The sequence below is a fragment of the Emydura macquarii genome, unplaced genomic scaffold, assembly GCF_026122565.2.
Source record: "Emydura macquarii macquarii isolate MOO-44397 ecotype Brisbane River unplaced genomic scaffold, CSIRO-AGI_Emac_v2 contig_2676, whole genome shotgun sequence".
NCBI lineage: Eukaryota > Metazoa > Chordata > Testudines > Chelidae > Emydura > Emydura macquarii.
Genome location: NW_027132813.1, coordinates 973,587 through 993,714, shown reverse-complemented (window position 1 = coordinate 993,714; position 20,128 = coordinate 973,587). Strand labels below are relative to the sequence as shown.

General features: G+C 57.6%; 1 protein-coding gene across 4 annotated transcripts in view; it reads right to left on the bottom strand.

Moving 5' to 3' along the window:
* LOC137164133 (uncharacterized) overlaps positions 1-20,128 on the bottom strand; it is a 48,484-nt gene that overhangs the window by 19,585 nt on the left and 8,771 nt on the right. For all 4 annotated transcript variants that reach the window (XR_010922952.1, XM_067564730.1, XM_067564732.1 and 1 more), the window contains 21 exons: positions 17,943-18,104; positions 16,734-16,865; positions 15,144-15,335; positions 14,433-14,516; positions 13,157-13,275; positions 12,824-12,938; positions 11,284-11,370; positions 10,672-10,787; positions 9,493-9,631; positions 8,639-8,745; positions 8,202-8,292; positions 7,891-8,040; positions 7,385-7,522; positions 6,525-6,781; positions 6,107-6,230; positions 5,532-5,726; positions 4,978-5,133; positions 3,573-3,793; positions 2,126-2,303; positions 1,477-1,635; positions 395-787 (listed from right to left, as the gene is read on the bottom strand). Coding sequence is in view for 3 of the 4 variants with exons in the window: in XM_067564730.1 (XP_067420831.1) it covers positions 395-787; positions 1,477-1,635; positions 2,126-2,303; positions 3,573-3,793; positions 4,978-5,133; positions 5,532-5,726; positions 6,107-6,230; positions 6,525-6,781; positions 7,385-7,522; positions 7,891-8,040; positions 8,202-8,292; positions 8,639-8,745; positions 9,493-9,631; positions 10,672-10,787; positions 11,284-11,370; positions 12,824-12,938; positions 13,157-13,275; positions 14,433-14,516; positions 15,144-15,335; positions 16,734-16,865; positions 17,943-18,104 (3,315 nt within the window). In the remaining variant the exon portion in view is untranslated. The remainder of the gene's footprint in view (positions 1-394; positions 788-1,476; positions 1,636-2,125; positions 2,304-3,572; positions 3,794-4,977; positions 5,134-5,531; positions 5,727-6,106; positions 6,231-6,524; positions 6,782-7,384; positions 7,523-7,890; positions 8,041-8,201; positions 8,293-8,638; positions 8,746-9,492; positions 9,632-10,671; positions 10,788-11,283; positions 11,371-12,823; positions 12,939-13,156; positions 13,276-14,432; positions 14,517-15,143; positions 15,336-16,733; positions 16,866-17,942; positions 18,105-20,128) is intronic.

Here is a 20,128-nt window from a genome sequence, read left to right as displayed (position 1 = left end):
ATCCTGAGTAGCAGGGATGCCAGGGCTGGGGCTTCTTAGTTCAGAGGGTCCACCTGCTTCACTCTTGATTCATCAGACAATCTCCTGGGCTCTCTGCTGCTCAGCCTCAGCCCTGGCCGTCAGGGCTCACCTGGAAACCCCCCAGTTCTGCCATTCCCTTCCAAGCGCACTGGGACGTTTCCAAGCTTTACAAAGCCACAACCCTGAATTCATCTGCAGTTGGACAAGCTCTGCACTAGGGCACAGCTCCAGCAGGCAGCTCTATTGAGAAACAGTGTCTTGCCCGTCTCCCCAAGCACCAAGTCCCCCCCTGTGCACAGCACTTGGGATGACAAGATACAGGCTGGCAGCCCTAACAAAGCCACGTGCGTCCACCCAGCGTGTCATCACCTACCCTGTGCAGGGATTCTTCCCCCTGCATTGCTCCAGCCTGCCCCAGGTGCAGCTTCTTTTCCCCCTTTTTGCCAATACTCAGGATCAAGTTGACTGTCCCGCCTAGGCTGCTAGGCCCAGGCTGCGGCACCAGCAGCACTGGGGTCTCGGAGAGATCCAGAACTAGGGTCTCCTGGGGGGTTTCCATTTCCAGTGGCGTGGATTCACCAGGATCTTCCCAGCTCCGCTTCAGCCCTTGGAGGGCATCTAGGATACATGGGGCTGAAGGAGAGGCCACTTCTCTCTTTTGCCCCTGCGGTGGGGGGAGTGAGCACAATGTGGGCTGTGGCCCTTTAGAAATGTTCGGGCCCGGGATGTCATCTGCTTCAAGCACAACTGGTTTCGCGCATGGCTCCTGGAAAGCAATAGAAGATGGTGAAGATGTGGGGTTGTGGGGATGGCCTGCCCCCTCTCCTGTGCACCTCCTTTCCCTCCCGTGTCACCATATTCCTCCTGCCCTACATCTGGTTCCTCCTCCCCTATGCCCGCCCTCCCCCTACCCCCCTCTCCTGCACCTCTCTGCACTATGGGTGTGCAGTGGAATTTGGTGGACTCCCCACACAGGAGCCCGGGGATTCTCACGCTCTGTACATGATGGCACTGGATGCCAGGGGCCGTCAGGACGCACAGATCTCCAAGTGCTTTACAGGGAGGTGGATCAGGAGCATTACCCCTGTGTTGCAGGTGGGGAAACTGAGGCACAGAGCAGGGGATTCGCTCAAGGCTGCAAAGTGAGTAGCAGAGCCAGAGGCAGAAACCCAAGAGCCCTGACTGCTGTTCATCTGCTTTAACCACTAGCCCATCCTTCCTCTATCAGTCCTGTGGTGTCAGGCATCCCCGAGGGAAACAGCCACTCTGGTTTATGTGCGTCTCCCTGATTTTTGCCCGGGTGGACACACACAGTCTGTGTAGCTGCTCCTGCCCTGTGCTGTCCTGGTGCAGGGGTCTTTCCCTGCACTGACAGAGGCCCGTCAGCTGGGCTGAGCAAGCAGCGGCCTGCCCCATCCCTGTTCGCAGATTATCCCACTGCAGCTATAGACTCACTTGGCAGCTGCGGGACACACTCTGCAGGGGGCCCAGGGGGCTCTCTTGGCTCTTTTGGCCATCACTCTTGCTCTCAGGATCCCAGTGGTGTTTCTGCGCTCGCCAGCGCACCAGCACCCATCCCAGCATGCTCCGCAGCTCCTCCAGGCGTTCCTTTATCTAAGGGGAGAACAAGGACGCCAAGGGCTCCCGTGAGAACTTCAGCTTTCGCCCCCCTCCCCTCCTCTGCTCACCCGAATGCAACCGCATCCTGGGATCAGGGACAGAGAAGCCAGTGGAGATGGGAAGCCGAGAACGCTTCATCAGGGACTGGGGGGCAGCTTCACAATCGGCCCTTTGGGGCCAGGTCTGGGAAGGAAGCTGAACCCCAGCAGATCTGAGGGTGAAACACCTCCTCCCCCCAGTGTGGGCCACAGAGTAGCCTGACTGCCCCTTGCAGGGCGGGTGGTTGAGGCTGGCTTCTCCCGAGAGCTGAATGGCTTGCTGGTAAGCCTGTTGCACTGGACTCCCGTAAGCTAATGGTCCAGCTGGGCGCCATGCCCAGGACTCACCTCTCTGATGACCCAGCAGGTCACGTCTGTCTGTACCAGGCCAGAGGCTGATCGCCAAGGGATTTCATGAAGTGTCCCCCAGTCCACCTCCCGCTTACCGTCTCACTCAGGTAGTGCTCCTCAGACACCAGCTTCTGCCCTGCAGCGGCCAGCTCATCAAATTCCTTAAACTTGCCCTCGATTTTCCTCTCCAGCTCCTCCCATTCGGCCTGAGGGAGCCCATGAGCACTCCCGCTCTCCGAGAAGATCTGAGCCCTGGTGTCCTCTGTCCAGGAGCTGGGGACACAAGGGTGCAGGGTCATAAGGAGCCACTGGGATAACTGGAGGGAACGTTGCGACCGAATGGTAGCCACGCGCTCCTCCCCCTCCCCACTCTGCACCCCGTCCTTGGGGCTCAAGGGTCAGGAACTCCCTATGAGCCGCAGGCAGAACCAGCTCTACCATGCCAGGGTTTGATTCTTCACTAGGTCAAACTATCCAGACAACTTCCCTTCAACGAATGGCCCCTGCTCCACGGATTTGGCCAGCAAGGAATGCCAGAGGAAACAGCCTCTCTCTCACTCAGTCTCTGCAGGGAGTTGCCCCCTGCCCTGGCTGAGATAAGGACAGAGGTCACCTGGCAGGATGCTATTGCAGCCGTGGCTTTTGGTGTGTTGTTTCCAAAAACTCCTGCAGCTTTTGTAGGAATCTCTGCCTCCCATTACTCTCAACGTAACTGAAACCACATGAGTTAAGGTGACTGCCATTTCCCTACAGCTTTGCAGGTGGCACTCAGGCTTCCCCAGTGAAGAGAGTCACTCATCCTTCTCACTGGGACTAATGCCAGGCTGCCTTCGGGGAAGATGGCCACCACCCGGCTCTGTGGTGAACACGGGAAGGCATGAGGGGGCAGAGAGAGAGAGACCATGAGGGTCGGAGGCAGAAGGAAAATATGAGGGGTAGGCGAATGCAAGGGCCAGGAGATGGTGGGGAAGCCTGGGGAGGGACAGGACAGAGGGTGGGGCAAAAAAGGATGGGGCAGCTCCTCATTGCTGTGCGAGGAAAGGCTTAGGGGAGTTTCCATGGCAGCAACCTCGGGCAGGCTCCTATGTGCTGTATGTGCTGGCAGCTGCATATTGATCCCCACTCGGTTTGGGGCTCAGAAATCTAAAGGCATGTGAAAAACACGATTCATTATCCCTTGTTCAAAATGACACTCTGTCTAGCAGATCCTCGTGATGCTGCAGGGCTGCCCGGTGCTTCCTGAACATGTGGGGCTGGCCGTGGCAATACTGTCCTAGGGTCTGGGCCTTGTCTCAGCTGGGAGTCACTCAGCAGATCTTGCGCTCCACGCTCCCCTCACCCTGGGTCGCTCCCTTTAAGTTCCAAGCTATTTCAGCTCCCCGCCCCCGACTGCTCCCCACAAAGCACAACTCCCCACAGAGCAACAGCTGGCCGGATACTTGTGAACCCCGAGCTGAGCCTCAGGCTGCTCTCCCTGCCTCCCAGCTTTCCATGGGATTCCCTGCTGGAAGGGAAGGAGCCCTGCAGGCTGCTGCCACTTACATCATGGCTAAATAATCCCCGAAGAATTGCTGCAGCTGACCGGCCCGCTGCACATGGGCCTCGTTCTCCAGCACCAGCTTCCGCAGCTCCTCCCAGGCCTGCAGCGTCCCCTGGATCTCCTGGCCCATGTCATGCATCCGAGCGGGGCAGAGCTTTTCCAGGCGGAGGACTGCCTTCTCCAGCTCCTCCATGTCCCCCTCCAGGACCTCAGACATGTTGAGCTAGGGGACACAGGACAAAAAAGGACTCCGGACACTTCAAAGTGACCTCTCAGCAGAGGGCTCCTGGTTCCTTTCCTCACAAGGGGGGTGTTTCTGCCCATCTGCCTGAAGACAGGAGGGGACCCAGGCACCCTACCTACTTGGCTTCCCAAGGTGCTTCCTTCCCCTGGGGCAAAAGATCAGGGCTGGGAACCAAATAATATGGCAGGGCAGATCACTTGGCTGAATCACTCAGGTGCTGGCAAGCGGAGATGTGAACCAAACCCAGGCCTCCTGCATGGCAGGGGTGGATGTTAGCCAGTAGGCTACCAGGCCAAACCCCTTCAGCATTGCAGGATGGGCCAACCTAGAGACTTGGGACCCACATCTGGTCCGCCTGCACATGGCCCAGAGCAGAGCCCTGGCCATAGGAGCAGTCTCTGCTTTATCATTTCTCCTGTGTGACAGGCTGTGGGGGTGCAGGAGGCGCTGTGCTCTGTGAAGAGCAGGGGATGGGGCCACAGGGGGCGCTGTGCTCTGGAAGGTGCAGGGGGTGGGGGTGCAGGGGGTGGAGAGCAGAGGGCGGGGGCAGAGGGGGCACTGTGCTCTGTGGGGAGCAGGGGACGGGGCGCAAGGGGTGTAGAGTAGGCTGTGGGGGCACAGGGGGCTCTGTGTTCTGGCGAAGCAGAGGGTGGGGGTGCAGGGAGCGCTGTGCTCTGGGGGTGCAGGGGGTGGGGCGCAGGGGATGTGGGTGCAGCAGGTGGAAGGGGGATCCAGGTTTGCCAGCAGACAGTTCAGCTCTGCTCTGCGTGGAGCTGGCTCCCTCCATGGGGACGCAGAGTGGAAAGATGTGAGAGTTGTTGGCAGCCAGGCCTTGGCACACAGGGGCTGACGCAATCCCTTCCCCTCTCCCTGCCTGGCCACAAGAGGAGTGGATAGGACAGGGCTGGAGTCAGCTGGAAAATTCCAGCAAAACCTCCGTAAAAGGCCAGGGCTTATGGCACTTGGGCCTGAAGGCTAGAGTCTCCCTGAGGTGACCTCGTTTCTACTCCTGCCACCCGTGGGCAAACCCGGACTCCAGCATGCCGAGCCAAGGCAGGGCACTGCAAGGCTCCCAGGAAGCCAGCAGAGGGCGCTGGTGACTTCGCTTAGCGCAGCAGGTCAGAGCCGGGCAGGAGGCACCGGCGGCCCCAGCGCAGACTCACCTCCATCTCCTGCTGCTGGCTCAGCAGCCCCTGCAGCCCCTGCAGATCCAGCTCACTCTTCACCGTGGCAAAGCCACTCTCCACCTGGGCGATGTCATGGGCCAGAGCCTCCGCTCTGCATCGAACGGCCTCCATGCCTGGGGAGACTTTGGCCAGCTGGGAGAGGGAGAAATGAGGTGTGAAACCCAGAGTGGGCTCCCTTCAGAGATTGCCCCTTGGCCTTGCATGGGGTGCTAGCTAGCCACAGGGGGGAAAAAGAGTAATAGGGATAACTGCCCAGCGCTAGCATCGGTGTATAGCTCAGAGTATAGGTTCCCAGCCCCCTGCTCTAACCACTAGGACATACTCTCCTCCCAGGGTCAGTAGTAACCAGAAGTCCTGGCTCCCAGACCCCTGCTCTAACCACTAGACCCCGTTCTCTCAGGCTGCACAGGAGACCCCCTTCAGTCAGACTCCACTACCTCTGACTGAGCCAGCTGTGCTCTGCACGGCACTGGCGGGGTCTGTTACCCCTCTCCTCCCCCATCACAGGCTCCCCATGCTGGGTCCCTTACCAGGCGCTCCAGACTCTCAGTCTCAGCAGCTGCCTCCACGACTCGCTCCCGCTCCTTCACCGCGTCGTTCAGCATCTCCACGGCCTCCTGCAACTCACCCAAGGGGCTGCTCATCTCCTCACGGCTCAGCCGCTGCCCAGCCGGGGCCAAGGGGAGGTGCCAAGGCTCCTGGGAGCCCAGCCTGCTGCTCCCCAGCTACAGCAAACACACAGGGGCACGGGGGCTTTAGAGAGAGACCGGGACACACGGGGTGACTCCGCCACTGCCTGACCCACAAGGCGGCCCCTGAAGCCTCCTCACCAGGCAGAAGGATGTGCCCTGGGATTGCTGGTCTCAGCCATTCCCCAGCCAGGATCGAGGTCGGGGCCAGAAGGATGGCCCTTGCGCCTCACCCACCAGCCGCTAGCCTGGGGGTGATGCTGGAAAGCGAGGGGTTCCAGTTACCACCCCTCCCCCGGCCACGAGCTCACTAGCTAGCCACAGGGGGGAACAGGGCCCCCCCACACACACACATTGACCCAGCAGAGATGGGATTCCCATAGGGGACCGAGTCCACGCCCATCACCCCTCCTCACCAGCGTGCAGCTCCTCTGGCTCAGCGCCTCCTCCTGCTGCACGTTCTGCAGGAACTCAGACAGCACCAGGGAATCACGCAGGTCCTCCGCCCGCCGCTGCAGGGCCTCCCGCACGCACCCCAACCTGGCACAGCAAACGCAGGAGTGGGGCAGGGGCATGCACGCAGAGAGGCAGCGCTGCAGGGAGCTCCTACTGCTGATGGCAACCACTGTGGGGGAATCCCCTCCTGTCCCGTCAAAGCTGCCACCCCATCCCCCCCGACACTGCCCCCCAGGGGATCCCTTTTTACTCCTCTGATCCTCTCCCTCACGCCCCTCTGACACCATCTCTTCCTTGCATCCCCTGACATGACCTCGCACTCCTGTAGGCTGACGCTCCCCCCAGTCCTGCTCCCAGCACTGCTTTGCCAGGACTCACTTCTCTTCCACCATCTCCACCTTGCTCTGAATCTTCCCAGCCATCCCGAGCTCTGCAGAGGGCTCTCTCCCCATCTCCTCCTGCAGGGCTTGCAGCTTTATGCCCCACAGCAGGACCTGGTTCTCCAAGCAGCCGATCTCCTGGAGGTCCCCGCGGAGCTCCTCTGGGCTCCTCGCGGCAGTGGGCTCTGACAGCGAGCTCGCCACCCCCTGAAGCCAGAGCTCAGCCCCATCCAGCTCTCCCACCAACCGCAGAGCCTGCAGGGAGAGATCGGAGAGTGGGACAGACAGGACCGCTGACAGATCCCCCGCCCCAGACGCAGGGTGGGCATGGCGTCACAGCAGCACAGGGAAGACTGGTTTGGTGCGACCCGGCAGCGTGCTACCCCAGCCAGGGCAGCACGTTTCCATACAGCATCGCAGGGCTCTCCGCCCTGCAGCACAAACAGCAGCAGGGTGCCCACCGAGAGGCATCTCAGACACAGCAGGGGCAGTCCTGGCTGTGCAGGCCCTGTGGCCACTGCAATGCCAGATCCAGCTGGAGGAGCAGAGGCTTCCGGAGCTGGCTCCGTAGGACCCCTGCGGTGGCGGACATGGCACTGGGCTGGCTGGTCCTTAGGGGAGGCCAGGGGCCAGAGCCATCACCCCCACCCTGCTGAGACTCCCTTGCAAGGGGCTGCAGCCAAGGTTCAAGCTGGCCCCTGCACCAGCACGTTCTCAAGAACGGACACACTGACACTTGGGACGCCTTGTCCCATCGGTGCCTGCACTGGGGCTGCCCCACCCCCCTCCCCGCCCTGCTCACGCCCCTCCCTGTCTGCTTGCGGCTTGCGCCTGGCAGAGACAGGCGGCACCACGCACCTTATCAATCTCTTTCAGCACCGCACCGTTCTCCCGGTGCCTCCTCTGCAGCTCCTCCCACAGCCCCTCCAGCTCCCGGAGGACACCTTCCACCTGGGGTCTCCTTCCGTGGCTGCCACACAGCAGCTTCTGCCCTTCCTGCGGGACCCAGACATGCCCTGTGAGGTGACACCCACGTGGGCGTCCCGCTCCACGATCCCTTAGAGGGGCCTGATAATGAGACTCATGCCAAGGATGGGGATCTGCCCTTCCCCACCCCCTGATCCTGGCCACCATGGGGGGGCATGGATCTCACTGCCCACTCCCATCCCTCCCCAGAAGACAGCGGAGCTGCTTGTGAGAGGAAACCCCAGCGGGCATCCCAGGTGCCTGGCGTGGGAACCCAGCGTTATCCCCCAGTCACATGAAACACCGTCAGCGTGGCGCCCCCTCTGCCTCCCCAGGAGTGAGGTGTACGGGGTGACTCCCAGTCCCCACACAGCACCCACTCCACAGCTGGGGCTCACCAGGCGCACGGCCTCTATGCTGGAGCTGTTGCCCAGGATCTCCTGCTGCAGCGTGGCCTGCTGGGTCTGCGCAGCCTGTAGGCTCTCTGCATCCTCCATCTGGCTCAGCTGGGCACTGAGCCCCACGTTCTCCTTCAGCCAGGACATGGCCTGCCGCGCGCCAGAGGGGGACACAGCGCATTACTGCCAGCTGAGGGGGCGGGGGAACAGAGGGGGACACACACGGGAGAACACCCGACGCCGGGACCCGGGGCAAGGGGCTCAGCCGGGCACAGGGGCTGGGACGCGCCTTGGCTCATTGGAGACGTTACCGCATTAGCAGCCTGACAGAAGTCCTGCAGCTGGGCCTCCTGCTGGGGTGGGCCCCGCACAGCGTCTGACTGTCCTGGGGGCTTCCTCCTCCTGCGGGAGAGAGGCAGTGTCATGGGCCGTTTCTCTCTCACCCCCGCAGGCTCCTCCACAGGGCCGGGGCAGCCTCATACAACACAGATCCCCAGAGACACAGGGGCGGGGTCTGGTATCCACACCCGCAGGTTCTGGGAATAAGGGCAGCTGCCTGCGCCAGGAAAACCCCAGGGGCCCAAGTCCTTCCCTGCCGGCTGGGCACGTTATGGAGCTGGGGATGGATTCTTACAGCTGAGGAACAGGCCTGGCCCAGCAAATGCTCTAGATCCACTCAGCCCTTTTCCCTCCTCAGGAATACCTGGCCTGTACCCCTCCCCTGGGCCCCATTCTTGGGAGTCAGTACCTCTTACTGTGGCAGCCATGGGCAGTGGCCTGCCCTCCTGGCGAGCGCGGGCTGCCCTCCTCACCTCGCACATGCGCCGCCACGCTCCCTGCCAAGTCCTTCCGCACCTAGGGCACAAAAGGAGCCTCCCCAAGGTCCAATTCCTCCCTCAGCTAGCAGCCGGCAGAGGAACCGGGACTGACAGAGCCAGCACAGCCTCCCCCTGCGCCAGGCCCCGCACCTGCTCCCCTGCCGCCACACGCAGGGCACTCCTGGGACCCAGGCCATCCTGACAGCAGCCCAGGGTCCAAAGCAGAGCCTGGTGACAGCTCCCTGGGGCTATGGATGGAGCGGGCGCTGCTGTGCTACTGCTCCGGAATCCCAGGTGCCAGATGATGCAGCTCAGAGCCCAGAGGGACACGCAGGAACACGGGCTAGGTTGGCCTGGGCCAAGGTGTACTGGGGGGGAAGGAGGGAGACAGCACCGGACCTAATGTGCGGGTGCATGAACGGGCAGCTGTGTGCAGAAGTGGGGTGCACACAGCACTCCTAGACCCACACAAGGCCGGCGTTTGGAGTCACACGCAGGTCACGTGGGGTTCATGGGACACTGCACACAGGTTACAGGGCTTATGGTCACGTGTTTGTCACTCAGGGCTCATAGAGGGGGTGACAAGGGCTGGCGGGGGGGACGACGACACACGACACAGCTGTCACATAGGGTTCACAGGATCAAGTGCTTTCCCCATGTGCCTTTCACGCTTCCTTTGCTGTGTGACTAAAGGAGATGGTTCTGGTTTGGCCGCTCTTGCTGCAGGGAAGGGGAGGGCTGGGGAGAGAGAGAGGGCCCCAGCTATCATACTCATCACACTTACCGGGATTCTCCTCCACTTGTCTCCCGTTTCCCTCCCCGTGACTCCCCCGCTGCCAACTTCTGTCTGCTCAGGGCTCAGGGCATCGGTCTCTCCCGTGGGCAAACTGCTCGTCAGGGCCAGCAATGGTGACTTCTCGTTCCTGGGAGATGGGGAGCACACAGATGGTGAGGGGCGGGCAATGGAGCGAGGGGAGAGAAGAGAGAGAGAGCTGTTCTGGCCCCGTGAGTCCTCGGGGGCTGACTCAGGAGCAGAGTCAGGCTCAGGGCAGCCAATGGCTAATGGAGGGTCTGCCCAAGGACCCCAGCCCAGCCAGGCGTGGGGAGCCCCACTACAGGGGAATGCAGCAGATGATGGAGATGTGGGGCCAGACTGTCAAAAGCACTCCCCACCCAGCAGCTCCCAGCAGCCTGACCCTACCTGCACAACCGGAAGCTGAGCTCTTTGGAAAATCAGCTCTTGTTTCCTAGAGCTGACACCCCAGCTCCAGCATCCCCCTTCCCAATGGCAGGCAGCTGATATGTGAAAGTAGCTGAACAATGGATCAAGCCAAAGCCCCCTCCATACCACCAAGCATGGGGGGGGAGGGGGGGGATCAGCCAAGACCATGGATTCAGATTCTGTAGTCCAGGGAAGAGCAACTTCAGCCAATCAGGAACCAGCAGGGGTGTAAAACCAATGTCAACTTGCATGTTTCTGTCTACGCTCATCTGTGATTGCCTGAGACACTCAATCAGCCCATTCTCTAAGTCAATTAAATAATAGGTCAGAGGGCAGTGGTTACTCTGGTGCATCCCATAGGCCACTCAATCTGCCCCCAGAGCCTCCTCCCACCCGTGAGACTCACTTATGCAGCCTGCACCCCTGTAACAAAGGGGTCTGGAGCCTTCTCCCCAGTGCACAGAAGAGGGCACTGAGGCACAGAGCAGGGCAGGGACCTGCCCTCCAGAGCCACACAGTGAGTCAAGTGCAGAGGTGGGAGTAGAACCCAGGAGTCCTGGCTCCCTCGTGCTTTACACCACACGCCCTTCTGTTCACCAGATCTTGAGGCAGGAAAGGGCATCAAGTGACCCCTGTAAACACGCCTCCTTTGCTAAAATCAGCCCTTGGCTCGCTCTGTATTTAAGGGGGGTGCTGGTGGGTGGGGCTGGGATGCTGGGCAGCTATGCGGTTCTGCCGTACCTCAGCACCTGCTGCAGCCGGGCCCAGCTCTCCTTGACATCTCGGTGATCGTGCATGACTCGTGCCGCCAGGCTGGGATGGAGGCTGATGAGCTGGGACATGGTCACATCCAACATCTGGAGAGGAGAGAGGGGGGCACGAAGTGAGCTAATGGGGCTGGCTGCGGGTAACCCACCAGAGGCCAGAGCTGAGCTACCCTGGGGAATGCTGGATTAGCCCTCCAGGGGCAGGTGAGTAGCAGGACACAGGGCCCAGTTTCCTTCTAACAAGCCCTCCCACTGATTCCTCCCCTCCACACATCAGACCCTGCCCAAGATCCAGTTCCTCTGAGTTGCCAGTCTGGGTACCTGAGGGCAGCCCTGGATACAGCCACCCCAGTTGCAGAGGACTTAGGGCATGACATAGGCCAAACTCCTTGATGCTGGCAGTTCAGCCAGATGGGGGTTTGACTCCAGGTCATCCTGCCCGTGCCACACTCTGCTAGGGGCTGCAAAGCCCGTGTCCCAGCCAGGTGGTGGCCAGAGATGTCCCTTCAGGGCACACGCGGTGCCCCTTGCCTCTCAGGGGAGCCATTCTGGGTGGTTTGGGGGCAGCGCATTGCCCAACACTTACCATGACCTGGCTGGCGATATCCCTGACGTCTTGGTCCCGGCCAGGCTCGGGGTCCCCCTGTTTCCCCATGCCACAGAGGTTCCTCCACTGCAAGAAGAAGCAGTAGCCATTGTACCCTTAGGGAAAGGTGGGGTCAGGGCCCTGCTCTCTGGTCATTTGGATCCCCTCCGAGCGATCCTAGCCCGTGTCACGTAGGTTGGAGCACCCCTTATCACACAGGAGTCCCCTCCTCCCATCATGCTCCCCAGTGACAGGGGCCATCACCCCTTGCAGCACCAGCAATGGTGTAACTCAGGGTCCCAGCACCCCTCCTGGGGCAGCCACTCCATAGCAGAGGGCAGCTGGTGACTCAGCACCAGAACAGGGGTCCGCAGGATGTCACTTTCCCCCCAGCTCTCAGCAGAGGGGCTAAGGAACATGCATCATTTCCTAGGAGTACAGATAGGCCCCAGGGAAGAAGGGCCAAAGTGTGATATTCCGCTCTTATCAGGCCCCCTAAGTCAGTGGTTCCCAACCTTTTTGGCTCAAGGGCCACAGATATCATTTTTACAACCCTGAAGGGCCACCCGTCTCTGCCAGCAGCCCCCACTCCCACTGCAGCCAGACCGAAGGAGTTCAGCGAGGACGCTGCCTCCCTCCTCACTGATCTCCCATCCCCTGGGCTGCAGCAGGGAAACCACAGGTGCCCTGTAGCCTCCTGCACTCCAGCTGGGTCCCTAGGCAGTGGCTCCCTTATGCAACCAGAGGGATGGAAGATCAGTGCTCCCCTCCCTCTGGCTCCAGCAGGGACCCCAGCACCTAGGGACCCAGGCAGAGCACTTTGCTCTCTGCTGGAGCCGGGGTAGGGGCGGCTGATCTCCCATCCCCTTGGCTGCAGCAAGGAGCCTGCACCGGTCTTGTAGTCCCGAGGCAACGCGCTCCGCCTGGGTCCTTAGGCAGCGGCTCTCTTTTGTAGCCAGGAGGGAAGCAACCAGCCCCGGGTTGGGAACCACTGCCCTAAGTCCTCCTCCTCACTTCGGGCTCCACTCACGCCCTGGGCTGGGGAGTAGGGTGAGTCTTCACTTCAGCTCAGTTCCAAGTGCCTGATACGGATGGGACACAGCAGGCAGTGGGGTAGCTCACGCTCTGATGGGCTAGGAGAGCCACGCTCCTTTCTGGGAGTGTCCTCTACACAGCACTGGGGGTGCCCCTCTCCCTCCTTAGCTCCCGTGATATCCTGAGCTGCAGCCACTGATCTGGTGGCTGTGGAGGAGTGGAAACGGCTCATCAAGCCAGTCCTGGGTTGGCTGGGGTGGGCAGAGTGAAGCAAAGGGCTTTCTCTCTGACCTCCTGGTGGGGGGAATGCTCCTTCCACATCATCCCCAGGAGCCCCTGTGCTCGCCCAGCTGTCAGGATCTCAGAGTGGAGTGGGGATTTCTCCAAACTGCCCTTGTTTCTAGAAGCCCCAGTAGCCCGGCATGAGAACTTCCTGTTCTGGCACCACGCACCCTTCAAACCACTGATGGGGCAGGAAGACAGTCCTGCTCTGAGCCCTCGGTACCTTGGTGTGAATGGCTCCCAAGAGTGTCTCTGCTTGCTGGAGGAAGGCAGCTACCTCCAGAGCCAGCTGCAGGGTCTCATGATGCTCCTTCAGGGTCCCCTGGAGCCGCAGCCACCTGGGAGGAGAGAGCAGGGAGAGGTTATTGCAGACCGTGCTGCCTGGAGAAGCTTTCCCCAGCCTCCTCAGCCGTTCCCATGGAAGCCAGTTTGGGGTTGGGGGAGGGAGACTCTCAGTCACAGGACTCGCAGGCCAAGACTTCCCGGTGCCCAGCCTGCCTGGCTCTGCAGCCCCCAGGTGGCCGTGACTCCTCCCCCCTCTATGCCCCCAGCTCACATTTTATTGAGGTGCTTGCGCCGGGCGGAGATGCTCCTGCTCTCACTCTTGCTGTGTTTCTCCAGGTTCCGGGCCAGGCTGTTCATCTCCTCATGCAGGCACTGGAACTGCTGCTCCTCCTGGGCTCAGACAGAGAGAGACAGAAATCCCACAACAGCCCAACCCCCATGGGAGGGCTCAGCTCCTGGCTCCAGCTCCAGGTAAGCACCAATGTGGGCACAAAAACTAACAGATGTAAACTGGCCATCAGGAAGTGTAGACTTGAAATTAGATGCCAGTTTCTAACCATCAGGGGAGTGAAGTTCTGGAACAGCCTTCCAAGGGGAACTGGGGGGGCAAAAAACCTAGCTGGCTTCAAGACTGAGCTTGATACGTTTATGGAGGGGATGGGGTGTGATGGGACAAGCCTACAATGGCATGCAGCCGATCTGCAACTTCAAGCAGCAAATATATCCAACGGCTGGTGACGGGACAGGCTCTGAGTTACTGCCGAGAATTCTCTCCCAAGCGTCTGGCTGGTGGGTCTGGCCCACATGCTCAGGGTTTAGCTGATTGCCGTATTTGGGGTCGGGATGGAATTTTCCCCTGGGTCAGATTGGCAGAGACCCAGGGGGTTTTTACCTTGCTCTGCAGCCTGGGCCACAAGTCATGTGCAGGTTTAAACTAGGCTAAACGGGGTGGATTCTCTGTAACTTTAAATCATGATTTGAGGACTTCAGTAACCCAACCAGAGGGTCAGGCTCTATTTCAGGAGTGGGTGGGTAAGGTTCTGTGGTGTGCAGTGTGCAGGAGGTCAGACTAGATGATCGTGATGGTCCCTTCTGGCCTTAAAGTTTGAGTCCATGAGTCTATATTTCAGATGCTCCAGCACCGGCTGCTGAGAGGCATGGGCACGAGCCACTGCCCAGCTGGGTCTGGGGCCCTCGGCACCATGGACTCTGCTCTTGACAGGCCCGGCTTTGAAGAGCATTCTGACGCTTGTGGCACTGGGTTCAACAGTGTGAATATGCAGAGGCCTCCCCAAAGGGGAGCTGGGTGTTACTGAGAGGTTCCCGGCTCACTCCGGGATCAGTCAGTCATTTCTCTGGCTATAACACCAAACCCTCCCCATGACCCTGAATGGCCACCCTGGGAGTGGGGAATCTGAGGTGCAGCGCCGGCAGGGAAGTCCGAGGTGTGCCCCGGGGGACGAGCTACAGCTGAGAAACTGAAGATATCCCTTGGGAGTGGGGTGGCAGGGACCAAGCCCCAGCCAGGCAACCGAAGGGACTCTCACCTGTTTTAAGTCAAGGATGCGGCGGGTGAGCTGGATCTTGTCCATGCTCTCCTGCAGGAGGGCAGTCAGCACAGGCTTCTCTTCCTGGGACAGATGGGGTTAGAACATGGAGATGGCAGAGGAAGTCAAGAGATCTACAGAGACACTGCCCCGGCCCATAGTGAACCTGAGGCAGGATATCTAGGGTGCAGGCAGGGGGACTGGGAGTCAGCACTCCTGGGTTCCACTCCCAGCTTGCTGTGTGAACTTGGGCAAGTCCCTTCTCCTCCCTGTGCCTCAGTTTCCCCTTCTGTAACAGGGATAAATGCTCTTGAGGACCACCACCCTGTCAGGGGTGATCTTGGCCCCCTCTACGCTGTACAGGCAGTTAGCTCCGAGTTGCCATGGCAAATGCAATTTGCCTGCAGGCTGCAAGTGTGAAGATACCATTTTTAATCAAGTGGCATTTTCCCTGTTAGGGCCCTGGCCTGACCTTCCGCTGCCCTACAATCCTCTCCTGGGCCCCAGGCTGCTGCCCTGCCCTTTCCAAGTGGCTGCTCTCTGCTCAAGGGTCAAACCTTCGGCAGAGTGGCAAGGCTCAGAGACCCCCCCCTGCAGGGGCAGGGTCTGCTGGACATTGCAGAGGCGTGGAGCACATTCCTAACACATTACCAGGGCGTCAGGAGAAGCCTGGTGAAGTCCCATCCAGCCTGCTCCCCCACGCCTCCATACCTTCTGCCTGATCCAAGCCTCCAGCTGCTCCGCTCTCCTGTTGAACTCCTGCAGGTTCCTCAGCCCACCCAGCGCTTTGCTCTGATTCGCGGCTGTCTGCTTCAGCAGCTGCCACTGCTCCCTCAGAGCCAGCAGCTGCCTCCTGACAGTCTCCACACTGGGGCTCGGCCGGCCCATGAGCTGCTCACCCATCTAGGGAGAGTAAAGGAAGGGAAGCAGCTTAGAGAACCTACACTTTAGATCCACCAGCCTTCTGAAGTCCTAGCTGGGCATGGAGGAGCACAAAGACACCGAGATAGCCAGGCACTGCCTGGATGCAGGAGAGTGTTGGCCAAATCTTGTTTTTGAGAAATACATAAAAGAACAGAGCCACAAACACCGCCCCCCCGCCTTCCTACCAAAAGACACTTCAGCCTGACACACTGTAACTTTAATCAAAAGCTAAAACCTCAACTAACTCTTATTGTTTTACCCTTTTAAATGTTCACTTACTTTCTATAAGTCTATTTGTTTTAAAACCATCTTATCTGTTAATTTTACTCACTTTCAATATATTTGTAAGTATAAAAAGCCACATTGTGAAATGTAATATATCTACTTTCAATTGTAAAAGACACTGTCAAAAATGAAATAAGGTTTGCTTTAAAAATAATATGTAAGTTCTTCAGCTAGGAGTTGGCCCTGAGTGATTGAAGTGTGAATGGCTGAGCAATTGAGTTGGGTGTAGACAGGAAGAGCGATTGAACAATTGGTCTGAGTAAGGGATATCGAAACAGACATGAAGAAAAACCAGCCTCACCTAAAACGCTTGAGGGAAGAAGAAAGGAGCAAAGATGATCAAATGGCCGAAGAGGAACCCACCCTGATAACTTTGGAGCCAGCACATTTCAAAGGACAAAATCTGATCAGGCTTGCAAGAATGTGGGTGATTGAGAATCACACCAAGAATGCAGTTGCAGCATGACAATGCAAAACCCATAGACTTACATGGGGTCCTTTCCCTATAAAATGGGACAAGAAGATGAAGGCTAGAGGTTCGGGTCCACAACATCATCACATCAGCCAGGAGTACCGATGCGCATCGGCAGAACCTTGCTCCTCATCCTCGTGCTATGGTCACCTGGCCAGTGACTATCACAAGCACCAAGAGGCTGGTAACTAGAACATCTGTAAGACCCCTATGTGTGTTTGTCTGTCTCTGTCTGTGTGTGCCTGTCAGTGTGTGTAAGTATGAATGAAAGTACCAATTGAAATGTGTCTCTGTAATTGTAGTATTGATACAGTGTTAGTGCTGTTTTCCTAGTGTTATATTGTCAATACTATTTCACTAAGTAAAGCACAGTATTGATGTTATTACAGTGTTAATACTTTTCCTTCTATTGATACTATTCACCAAGTTTCTGTGTTCACAATAAATGTGGCTTGTTGCCTTATCCCCTGAAAAGATCCTGTGACATTTGTTATTTGGGTAACAAGAGGACAGCACAGACGTAGTCGGGTCAGTCCTAGTGGGATTCAGGCTGGATGCTGGGAGGTTGCTGGGGAGGAGGCTGGAACAGGAGTGGGTCTGTCCTGAAGCCACCACCATACCTGGTTCAGTTTGATCAGAGTGTTCTCAAAATCCTTCATGTCCCTTTGCAGGGTCTGTGCCACCCGTTCCCAGTCCTGGATATTGCAACCGTCCTGCAGGTCCCGCAGCTTCCCTCGCACCCAGCTCTCGGCCTGGAACACAGGGAGGAGCTATGATCTGGGAATGCCACTGCTTCCTTCCCAGAGGAAACAGGCATGCGGAGGGCACTGAACCACTTCTTCCGGGGGTTGGCATGACAGCTGGGTGAACGGGCCCATTGCTCAGTCCCATGCAGCAGGCAGACAGGGATGCAGGGGTCCATTGGTCAAAGCTGGCATATAAGGCAGGAGGGGATACTGGGTTAGATAGATGTCCAATTGGTCTGCGGTGGTGCAGGAGGAGTTACTGGGGAGCTGGGTCCATTGGACTGACCTGACGCAGAAGCTCCTGCCTTCCCCTGATCAGCCACAATGAGAACAGTCTAACTGCACTCGCATGTTCCCTGGAATGGCCTCTGGGCACAGCCCCTGGGGAGAAGGAGACTGAAACGCTAACACCCAGAATTTCTGTGCAGATCCCCAGGCTGCTGCATCTGGAGAGTCCTGCAGCCTGGCTGGGCAGCGTCTCCCTCGCCTGGCCGCCAAGGCCTTTGCAGGCTGAGTGGAGAGGAGGCAGCCGTGCGGGCAGGCCTCACAGGCCGTCTCTCTGCCCGCGGCGTGAAAAGTGTGTTCTCCTTTCATTCTCTCTCCCCCCCTGCTCCCCATCCCCCTGCAGAGTGGACAGAGACACCCCTTCTTCATGACCCCTTTTCCTGTGCCGTCTGCTGCTGGGACGGGGAGGAGGAAGCTGGGCCCCTGTGTGGGCTGACCCCGCTCCCTGGGGCAGACGGCCTGGAGAAAGGCAGCCAAATATGATGTTATGCCACAACAATGGCTTCGCTCTGGGCTGTGTTCACTCCCCCCCTTCCGCCCCACTCCTGCTGCTCAGATGAAAGGCTTCTGGCCATGGACACATCCCCGGACCTTCATTCCTCCACTGGAGCTGGGAGGAGGGAGCTCCCTCCTATCATCCCTGTTCCCCGCAGGTACAACCCCACCACCTCCAATGGGGAGACACACCGTGCTGAGTCAGCATCCTGGGCAACTGCTCCATTAACCAGACATCCACGGGGTTCCCTGCTCTTAGACCTTCCCCCAGGAATCCCCGAGACAGGGCACCCCAGACTCTACCTGCACCATCTCTCGGTTGAACTGGACTATGAGAGGGCTCCGGTTAGGGAGGTTTGCCTGCCCTGCGCTGCTTTGGATGCCAGTTTTCGGCCCCGTGACTCCACCTGGCTCCTTGTTCTTGACACTTTCATTCCAGGGGGCTGCTGCATGGCATCCTGAAACCTAGGGGGAGACAAAGAGAGGAAAGAATGAGTGCACTTTCCTGGGGTGGAAACCTGAGCCAGCCGCCGGTCCCCCCCCCCCGCCCCCCACACGAAAGGAGACAGCAGCTGGTTTGTTTGAGTGCTGCAAACATTAAATTTTATCCATTGACTTCAATGGGGGTGCTGCACCAATCCCCTCCAGGTGAGGATCTGGCCCACTGACTTCAATCATTTACACCAGCTGAGTTGCTAGTCCTGTGGTTTTCTGAGACAGAGGTCGCTTGTACTTCACAGAATTTGTCACGGTGTCACAAACATGCATGGGTCTCTGCACTCGGACAGTCCTAGGGACGATCTGCGCTGCACAGAGTTTGCAATAAATAGACAGACAATGTAAAATGCAAACATCTCCCTCTTGGTTCAGTACAATTATTTTCCCTCATGTTACACAGGAATTCCTTTACTGGATCAGCCCAGAGCTACATCCAGTTAGGTTTTCTGACAGTGGCCAGTAGCTCAGGCTTCAGAGAAAGGGGAAAGAAACTGCAGAGCAGGCAGTTGTAGGAGAGCCTGCTCCATTAAGTTTCCTCCTAAGGCCCATCAGTTTGAGGCTGGCTTATGTCTAGAAGCAGGAGAGTTCATAACCCTCCTAGAACTTTTTCTCTCAAAATCCTTTTTATTGCATCTCTGGACATTCTCATTCTCCAGATAAATCTTCAATCTCCTTTGAATCCTGGCTTTGGACTTCAGTGGTATCTAGTGGCAATGAGTTCCACAGCCCAATTGTACATTGCATGAAAAAGTATTTACTTTGGTTCGTTTCAAAGATGTTGCCTTTCAGATGCACTGTTGTTATGTGTTATGAACAAAATTGCCCAATCTACTTTCTCTACACTTCATTAGTTTATATCTTTTGATCACATCCCATCTTATTTATCTCCTCTTTAAAATAAACAATGCCAATCTTTTCAATCTCTCTTCGTTTCCAGGACTCTAATACATCTTATGGCCCATCTTATGGCCATCCTTAGAGGTTTTTAAGCTGCGGCTTGACAAAGCCCTGGTTGGGATGATATAGCAGAGGTTAGTCCTGCTTTGAGCAGGGGGTTGGACTAGATGACCTCCTGAGGTCCCTTCCAACTCTAATATTCTATGATTCTATGATCTCGGAGTCCTCTCTATTTTGGCTAGCTCCTTTATGTGATGGATGGCCAGAATGGGCATAATACTAATTTGTACAATGGCATTATAATATTTTCTGTCTTATTCTCCATACCATTCCTCATACATCTGAACATTTGGTTCTCTTTTTGGACAGCAGCTCCCTATTGAACAGAGGTCTTTACTGAGTTGTCCACAATGACATCCAGGTCTTTCTTGAGCTGATACAGTTCATTTAGAACCCTGGAAGGTGTATGAGTCGTTCAAGCTATTCCCCCCAACGGGCATTACTTTGCATTTGTCACCATGGACTCTCACCTGCCATCGTATTGCCCATTCACCTAGTTTGGTTAGGTCCCTCTGAAATTCCTCACACTCTTCTCTGGACTTGACTAACCTAAATAATTCTGTGCTAGCTGAAAATGTTCCCACTCCACGACTTTATCATTCCTATTTTTAATGATCATTTCAATTAGTTTGTTCCGTACCATGGCAATAAGGCATGCTGCCCTGTCATTCCCAGCATCACCCTCATGCCCTGTTTTAAAGACAGGTACAACACAGACTGCTCTTCAGTCCTCTGCTAAGCAGCTGATTTGAGTGAAACGGCATATTTTTGTCAGTAGCTCAGACATTTGTTGCACTCTCCCTACATACCTCCCAGCTGCCTCCACCTCCTTCTCAATCCTGTCCCCCCCCCCAGTCCCAAGCCCCTAAGCACAACATCAAAGCACACTGAGTTATCTTGGAAGTTTCACTCAGCTCCTCCCACAGAGCACAGGGAGCCATCAGCATCGTGTCAATTGCACTCACTCAGCCAGAAAACTGGAGCAGCCTGGGAGTCTGCTGCCCTCTAGCATGTGTATGGGGGGGAGGGGGATC